Genomic DNA, 9,491 nt, shown 5'->3' with positions numbered 1-9,491 from the left:
TATTGACAAGTTCATCCCCTCCTCCTTTTGAGGCCTTGTCTTTTGGAATTCATCAAAACTACATCTATATTTTAAGGCTTATTTTCTTTTCAAAAATATTTATACTTCTTGTGCATTTTTACTCCTAATATAGTGATTGCATAATACATCTTTATCTCTAACCCATTGTTAAATGCACTAACTAAATCTAGGTGGCATTAGTGTTGTCTATAATGCAATTTTGAATATCTTAATTCATTTCAACTCTTTGAGATAGAAGTACCTCCCCCTCCCTCTCCCTCTCCCTCTCCCTCTCCCTCTCCCTCTCCCTCTCCCTCTCCCTCTCCCTCTCCCTCTCCCTCTCCCTCTCCCTCTCCCTCTCCCTCTCCCTCTCCCTCTCTCTCTCTCTCTCTCTCTCTCTCTCTCTCTCTCTCTCTCTCTCTCTCTCTCTCTCTCTCTCTCTCTCTCTCTCTCTCTCTCTCTCTCTCTCTCTCTCTCTCTCTCTCTCTCTCTCTCTCTCTCTCTCTCTCTCTCTCTCTCTCTCTCTCTCTCTCTCTCTCTCATGTGTGCATTTTGTGACATGTAAGCAAGCATGCAATTGTCATAGGGTTTGCATTAACATGCTAATAATAAAACCAATGTTAATATTGATCATTGAAAATGATTAAATCTTTTGCTTGCAATATATGGATACTAGGCATGGGATGCAAATCACTTGATTGGAACTAATAATACCATATATATTTGTTTATCTATTTTAATTTGTGATTTGAGGAGGGCTTTGAATGGGAAAGATGTTTTCAAAATTATGATAGAATGCACCATAATTTGGGGGTCAAAACTTGTTGTGTTATTGAAAGATGTAAAGGTACATGTGAGGTAAATTATGGATCGAATTGAAATTCTTGGAATAATGGCAATATATAGTAAGCTTACCTTATACAAGGACATGAGGGAGAGGCACAAAACATGAAATCTAAACGTGCAACCTTATATAAAGAGATCTAGTGGATATTATATGAAATGAGTTTAATAGAGTAGATAGAGTCCTTATATTTTAACTAAGTTATTATAAGCCCATCCTTCCTATTAACATCTTACAAACTTAACACTCTAGCATGTCCTTGCAATGTGACAAAAAGGTGAACATTCGTAGAAATGCTATAATTAGACCATTAAAAACTAAAACCTTGAGATCATCATATGATTTCCATGTAAGGTTGGTTTTGTCTCAAATAAATGTAAATTGAGAGCCTAATAGATAAGCTACAATAACTCATGCTACATTTGGATTGGAAAAGCACTAAGATGTGAAAGTATGACACAAAACATAGTCTCAAAAGAGGAGTGAATCACAACCATTTTAATGGATATATCTAGCCACTTTAACATTATAATTTTGTTAAGTTTAAATCATGAAAAATGAACAACTTTTGAAATTTAAACTTTATGTGCCAATTTCCAAAACCAAAAATTTGTCTTAACATTTGTTTAATCTCATATCCCCAAAAATTGAGATATAGTCATACAAATATATATATATGTTTTAGAAAGAGAACTCTCTTTTTCCACTATGTTGTTCCAAAAAATTTACAAGTCCCTCTCAAAGTGCATGTTTGGAGAAACATCATCACCTTGCTTTCCTCTTACCACCACGACCACGTCTTCTTGGAATGGTAACACGTGATTTGGACTTCTCCTTTTCACTGGTTCTTCTTAGTGCAACACCTGGACTATGAGGCCTTGATGATTCAGTAGAGAATGAAACATGTTTACTTTGATTTTGCTCAGTTTGGGAATGATGGACTTGACTTCCAACATTATAACTTGTTCCTTCATCATTAGGCTTGTGTTGAGGAGAAGTGTGGCTTGATACTTGCATAATCAAGGGAAAGGTTGGTGAGTAAGGTTTAAGGGGCATAGTTGGAGTATAAGGGCTTGATATTTTTGTAGGTGAGGTATTAATGGGATACTCTACATATATGTCAGGATACTCATCATAATAACTAGGATAATCATCATAATAACTAGGAAATTTCTTTGAAGAATCAACTGCTTGTGAAGAGGACTGTTCAATGTCCATGGGGTTAACATTGTTGTTGGCCTTTTGTTTGCATAGAAGATTAGAAAAATGTAGTTTGAGTTTGTCTTGTGCTTGTTGGCAAGCCTCTTCTATCGCTTGGGGTGACCAACCTATGTCAACACTTTGAAACGACTCTTTGATTAGCTTACAAGTAATCACTAGATATACACAATTAAAGAGATATTGTATAAGTGATTGCTAATATATATCAATAGAATTTCCTCCTTTATTTTGGCTTGAAATACCAAATTTTGTATATTACCACACTATGGACAACGTTACAAGGTTACGAACATGAACTTACAAGTAAGTGAGTTGTCACCCTTATTAGGACCTTATTATCTTTCATCTTTAATTATGCATGATAATGGTTACAATGCATTAACAAAATTGAGACTTCAAACATCACATTGTGAAGAATTCTAATGAACATAATGTGGATTTAGATGTTAAAAATCACAAATTCTAAATTAAGCATTGTAAGTTTAGAAAGGTACAATTGATGTGAATAATATGGATATTCATGACCATTGATCCCACCTCAAAAACAAGTATCTTGCAACTTAGAGACGTATTAATGAAAAAATGGTATATTCATGATCATTAACCCATCCCATTAAAGATGACTATATTGCAAAAGATAAACTATCAAATTAGTTAGCTAGTGCTTTGGAACTAGCAAGAATGTGACCAAAGATGTGTAGTGCACCAAACTTGAAGTTGCACTCATTCATATCTTGCCACCACAATCCCTCCATGCATGCAAAGTGTGCAAGGTTACAAGGGTCTAATGTTGTACATGTGAGAATTCTTGGAAGCTTCCTTTGCAACTCGAGCCAAGCACCCTATGGTTGAAACATCATTAATTCTCCAATATATGGCATCATATTTGCAAATACTAGTGTGCTAAAGAGACAAGAACTACTTTCCAAGCCGAAGAGGGTTCACAAGGCTATTATTTTTATACCTTTAGAGTGTGTGCTTTGACTAATATGTGGACCTTTCCATGGCTCATCTTATATTTATGTTTTTTAAGGGGGAGAATTTCTTTTAAACATGATTCATAAGTAGTTTAAGGGAAATTTTTCTAACTAAAGCTTCCATTTATCATTCAAATTTTCTTGGAGAACACTTTGATTAGCTAGTGGTTAGTCTAGAAATGGAGAGGGTTTGGGTTTTGTATTGCTCTATGGGTTACAAAAGTAACCTTTTTCATTACACCCCTTTTTCAACTATTTCTCTCCTAATGAGTTTCTCTTATTAGGAATTTAACTTTCAAGGTCTTCACACATTATTAGAGAGAAAGGTCTGGACTATTGTGAGCATCCTTGGTCAAATCCTTTGTGCTCCTCTTCCCTCTAATGTGTGTGTGTGTGTGTGTGTTGGGGGGGGGGGGGGGGGGGGGGGGCATGTATACTGTAGAGTAAAATAATGTAGTAGGGATTTTGATGTGATCTATGAGATTAAAATTTCACCCTTATTTGATTTTTTTAAATTTATGACAAAACCAAACATTTTGTGAGGGAATATTTGTAGAAAGGTGTTATGTAGGAGGATGAGAAATGATAGAACACAACTAGAAGTGGATTGAGAAATAATAGACGAAAACAAGAAGTAGTTTTAAAAAAGGATGATGTAAAAGAGAGAGAGTTATTGAAAGTTGAAGTTGAAGTTAGTGTAGGCCCAGTGAAGGTACTAATGTTGAAGACAATGGCATGAGGACAAAGGAAAATCCACTAAGCAAGTCACTACTATGAGAGAAGAATGCAAATATGAGGGAGAAAACTCATAATGAGAGAGATCAAGAAAATAGGCATATGTGTTTAAAGTAAATCCTAGGATAATTGAAAGAACTTGGCTCAAGAGACTTTATCTAAGAAGCTTGCAAGAAGGGGTCAAGGGCTTGCAAACATGTGTTTAAAGTAAATCCTAGGATAATTGAAAGAACTTGGCTCAAGAGACTTTATCTAAGAAGCTTGCAAGAAGGGGTCAAGGGCTTGCAAACATGTATGCCTTTGTAGATTGATGTAAGGTGTCCCACATAAAAGCTACTAGGGCATTGGAAAAAGGGTACATGTTTGCTACCTAATGGCCTACCAAGGCTACAAAGTAGGTGGTTATCTTACCAAGGTAGCCCATGTGATCACCCAAGAGAGACAAATGCATCTAACAAAGGGTGATATTAGCTACACAATGACCTACCAATACCTACAAAGGCAAATGAAACCATTGAAAATTTTTAGAGGGTTTTAAATAAATTTTCATCCTATTACGTAAGTGTGCCCTAGGGGGAGAATGAAAAAGGGATGGTTAGACCCACCACATCACAAATCAAACAAGCTAGCATGATCACTTGTGGATGTGAATGATGACAAAGTACAAGGTTGAAGAGGTGAAGAAGAATGGAGGTGTGGTGTTAAGGTGGTAAGAGAGGTAGTGATGGAGATGGATTAGGATCTACTTAAGGGTGCTTTGCACATTGAGATGCAAAGAGTAATGCTACATGATTAGAATGAGATTCAAAATTATTTGATGATAACCATATACTTAAATTGTTAAGCTAGCAACTAGAAGGTGGTGATTTTGAAACTCTTTTGATCACGATGGTTTATAAAATAACATTCTTAAGCTAGATATTAGAGGGAAATGCTCTTATTACAAGAGATGATGCCTATCTAATCTCATTATATGTTTGAGGCCTAATCTCAAGGGCTTTACCATATATAAACCCTTATTACCAGCATTATCAATAAAGAGCTGGTTAAATTGTCGATAACAAAATATACATCACTCAATCTCGACAGTCTCTCATGTTGGAATGAAAGATCAATCACTCGCCCCATGACTCACGTCACTCGATGGGAAGGATTGAAACCCATATCTCACACCTAGTTTAGAAATTGACAAGAGGAATGGTCCAAAGGAAGTATGCCAATGTGCACAGTTTGATGGTGCATCAATGTGTCCTAGCCCATTTGGCATATGTGCAAAAAGAAGGAAGGCTAGAGAGCCTTGGTGAGAGCAGTGCACCAAACAAAGTGAGGTGTGTAGTAGTGATGATGGTGGAGGCCCCGTCTCGTGTGTACATGGGGAAACGAGAATGTACCTAGCTCCAATTGTCATAACATCCATTAATCCTCACCTCTCAGTTGACGAAAGGGAAATCAATCATGCTAAGCTACCTCTCTATCTCATGCTCTGTTGATGAATACAGAAGGGAAACCTATTCTTAAAGCTCATTAATATAAGCCTCATTGTCACTTGTACAAAGGTTGTATGTCTTATACGCAATTGATGGTGCAACAGTGCATCTTGCCCTATGCCGGCATATGGTGGGAGAAGGAAGGTCAAGGAGCCTTATGGATCCATGCACAGGAACACATTGTGCTTGTGCATTAAGAGGCCCATCCCGTGCATGCAACACTCCATTCACACATCTCACCTCTCAATTGGATATAAAGGGCAAGGACTAGTCACTCACCCCACCCTCTATCTCACACTCTATTGATCATGGATTCAAGGATTAATTTAAAATTTTATTATATGTAAATTCATCATGAGAATAAAACATCCCCTTCTTCTATTCAACCTCTGATGATATCTTTTGTATTTAAGATATCTTGCCCATTTTTTGAATCCACATGATAGATTTACATGATAGATTTATATGTCTTCAAGTGAGACTCTGAGGGCCTAATGAGATGTGTTCTATGTTGAAAATGGAGGGGTGAAATAAGTCTAGTATTTAAGCATTGTACTTGCTTCTTAGATGATTTATGTACGGGATCATTTGATAGTACTATATTTTTTAATGATAAGAAGTTTAATCCTTTCCATGTATTTAAGAATACTTTTGGTAATTATGAGAGCATAAATCTTATGTAACTTATGTTGCAAAGGAGTGGATATCCTTTGGACCCATGCTCCTAATCTTAGTAGTCAAGAAAATATTTTTGGAGATTACTAGATGATTTGAAAGTGGCTTCTTACTTGATTTCCTTATGGGGTAGAATATGGTTTAAAGTGTGGCTAATAGGTTGCATGCCTAAAAGGAAAACAAGGAAGCACAAGCTTGTGGAAGTACATGAGTTGGATTTAAATGATGCATGTAAGAAAATATAGAATAAACATATAGATGCTTTTTGGAGAGCTACTAGATCAGTGAGAGAGAGAGAGAGAGAGAGAGAGAGAGAGAGAGAGAGAGAGAGAGAGGATGGATGAAACTCATGAGGTAGCTTAGTTGGTAGATGGCTTATGGTGATTAAGAGATATAGAGTTAATTTCTAGGAAGACTTGAGTTCAGTCCCCACATTACTAGGATCTTAAAGTAAAAGAATAACAAAAAGAAAGATTTGAACTTGGAACTCTACATGATAACCTTGTGATTAGCCCCTTATTTTTACTAAAATGAAAATGCAATAACCCAATGGCTTGTAACTAAAATTAGCTACTTGATTAGCAAAATAAAAAGTGATAATTTGGTAGCTTGCCATTAAGGGAGCCACTTGATTACCAAGAAAAGAGAGTTGAGCATAAATGTTGGGGCTCTACATATTGTAGAATGTTGAGTCTATTAGTACTAATCACGCAAAAGCATTGAAATAGGAAAGTTACAAAATTCTTAATTTTTGGGAGCTATGAATCATCGACCTCCCTAGCATGAATTCAATGCAAATAGTTAACTAATACTTATGGTGGGTTATGATGAGTAGTTTGCTAGTAACTAGTAAACAATGCAATGTACTAATAGCACGCCTAAATTTATCACATGTGCGGAAGTTCTTATTGCAATGATAGTTGTCCTGCGTGGTGTGTTAAATATTCATACTCTTTGCTAATTGTAGTTGATCTCACTTAATGTGGAATTATTGCATCATCATACATGGCATGTAAAATCTTCTTATGCATTACTAAATGTAGTTGATTGTGCTTACACATCATGCAAACAAGATTTTGAAGAGCTTACTTGGGTGATTTAAAAACAGTAGTGATGGTAGTGTATCTTGTGCATATGTAAGTAGAGATGAAGGGTAAAAGAAGCACTCATGAAGGAAAATCAATTTGCAATCAACATGTAGATACTAGTTGGACCGATCCATGGCTTGTGCCCTTAAGATAGGATTTCACTACGGATTTTAGGGAGAAATATGGTTGACCTATAGTTGGGTCTATTATAATAACAAGTGAGAAAGTACTCACCATCACCCCACCATGATCAAGCTCAAAGTGATCATGCGCATGGGCTCTTAAAATGGAAATTTTCTTGAGAATTGTAATATGGAAATATGGTTCAACCACGAGAGAGAAATAATACCTGCTACTTCTTATAAGCTATCCCTAAGCTATAGGCTATGGAAAACATGGGGTCGATCTTCTCAATGTTGGCAGAAATAATACTTGCTACTTCCTATAAGCTATAGGTTATGGAAAACATGGGGTCTCGATCTTCTCAATGTTGGCAGAAGTATTTTGCAAGAAACATTTTTGGGGGACCGATATAAAAAACTTCAACCTAAATCACTTTATAGGTCTTTTTACCAAAACACTTTTCAAAACGTGTGAAACCCAAGGTGAAGAGTTCCATTTTCATGAGCAATGATGAAGGCACCTTGTACAATGTAAAAGGCGAAGTGGCTCCCCTTAGTTGGTTAGCAAGATGGATGATGTAATGGGCCGAAGTGTTGAGTTGGTAGTCAAGGTTTTGGGTGCCCTTAAACTACAAGTCTCGATGTAAGCCTTGACATTCCAGTAATACAACATGTGATATAAAAAGAGTCAACCTTAAAAGTATGCGAGCTTTATGTTAATATGAGTTGATGTTGTTGTTGGGTTACCATAGTATAGTTTACATGGTTGGAGACTTGGAGTGATTTTGAACGACACATATGAGTGAGAGAGAGAAAGGGTGGAAAAAGGGGGGGGGGGGGGGGGGGGGGGGCGAACTAGGTTTAGTGTAATCCGACCTTTAAACTTTAAGTTTTACCTTTAAAACTAAAAGAAAGAGGAGAGAGAACCTTCAAACGTTGTAGGATTTTAGAATAATAAAAAGCCTCAAATACAGGCTAATATATATATATATATATATATATATAGAGAGAGAGAGAGAGAGAGAGAGAGAGAGAGAGAGAGAACCGACCTGTGCTTTCGGCCCAGTCGAAGAGGACGCGTTCCAAGCGTCCGAGGGCGGCACGTGCGGCCATGCTGACGTGGGGGCAGGGGTGGTCGCAGAGGCGGCGCACGTGCGGGCCGATGCAGGAATCGCGGACGCCCTGCACGGACATCGCAGGCAGCAGCAGCAGGATGTGGAGGGCGCGTACCACCCTCCCTCTCCCCGCATTCACATTCGCACTCATATTCATTCTATTATCGTGATGATTGCTACTATCAACTTCCTTATCATTAATATCATAGTTCGTGAGCAGCACATCCCGGATGGTCTCCAGCTCTGTATCTCCCTCCTCTACTTCCTTCATATTCGTCATTCTCCCAGGCTCCCACTCTCCCTCTTCCCCTCCGCCGCTCCCTCCCCACCTCTCTCTCTCTCTCTCTCTCTCTCTCTCTCTCTCTCTCTCCGCCGCTCCCTCCCTACCTCTCCCTCCCCACCTCTCTCTCTCTCTCCCTCCGCCGCTCCTCCCTACCTCTCCCTCCCTCCCTCCCCACCTCTCTCTCTCTCTCTCTCTCTCTCTCTCTCGAACGAACGAACGAACGAAACGTCTCCGCCTTCCCTAAGCGCTGCCGATTTGACCATTTCGGCTCGCCCTCTTTACGTAGAATCGACGCCTTTGAGGTGGTGAGGTACGCTCCTCGAGGCTCGCTCCCATAACACAACACGTTATTCACAAATTTCCCAAGTCGCGAAACAAGGGCTCTTCTAGCTTCTTTTCTCGTATATAGTGTCCAACATCATAAGCTTCTCTTTGGGAGGCACCCCAAACCTAGCTAAGTGCACTTTGGTGGTGCAGTTTAGGGCAAGGGGTTGCTCACCCCCTCACCTTGGACCAAAAGCCCTCTGCTCCCAATGAGATAGGTTATAACATTGTGAATTACGATAACATCATGAACTTCTCCTTCAGAGGCATTGTATTCTTAGCTATATGCATTGTATTCCTAGCTATATATGCACTTGGGGGGACAAGTATCGTGGTGCCTCCCTCCGAGGAGAAGCTAATGATGTTATCGTAATTCACATGGGAACTATTTTTGAAAATTGTTTATACTTTCCTATCATAGACTTTTGTGGAAGTTTTAAACATAAGGTAGCATATACTTTTGGCTCTTTAGTGACTAAAAGTGTGGCTAGTGTGTCTAGGTGTGATACTATCCTTGCCCTAGAAGTGGAGGCCCAATATGCTTAGTGCAAGATTATGGTTTACATTAGTACATTAGTAGACGTTAGTCCTCACAAGGATCAATCTCACTCCATCATCTA

The 9,491-nt window shown here is 38.4% G+C and overlaps 1 protein-coding gene across 1 annotated transcript; it reads right to left on the bottom strand.

The window, feature by feature from the left end:
- Positions 1-1,453: 1,453 nt before the first annotated feature.
- LOC148016311 (uncharacterized) lies at positions 1,454-8,617 on the bottom strand. The gene is made up of 2 exons (XM_087664262.1): positions 8,199-8,617; positions 1,454-2,172 (listed from the first exon to the last, which is right to left on the bottom strand). Exons 1-2 carry the CDS (start codon positions 8,542-8,544, stop codon positions 1,610-1,612), a joined length of 909 nt encoding a protein of 302 aa, XP_087520388.1. The 5' UTR covers positions 8,545-8,617; the 3' UTR covers positions 1,454-1,609.
- Positions 8,618-9,491: the final 874 nt, after the last annotated feature.

The sequence above is a fragment of the Lygodium microphyllum genome, chromosome 23 (genome assembly GCF_053477565.2).
Source record: "Lygodium microphyllum isolate KBCC chromosome 23, Lygodium_microphyllum_v1.1.10, whole genome shotgun sequence".
NCBI lineage: Eukaryota > Viridiplantae > Streptophyta > Polypodiopsida > Schizaeales > Lygodiaceae > Lygodium > Lygodium microphyllum.
The sequence above is the reverse complement of the archived record's forward strand: the minus strand, read 5'-3'. Positions and strand labels throughout refer to the sequence as shown.

Bases quoted from the DNA above. Each gene is read 5' to 3' on its own strand.
- LOC148016311 (XM_087664262.1), bottom strand. From the start codon at position 8,544: ATGACGAATATGAAGGAAGTAGAGGAGGGAGATACAGAGCTGGAGACC. The intron at 2,173-8,198 runs GTCGGTTCTCTC...GTGTTGACATAG, and splicing joins CGACTGGGCCGAAAGCACAG to GTTGGTCACCCCAAGCGATA.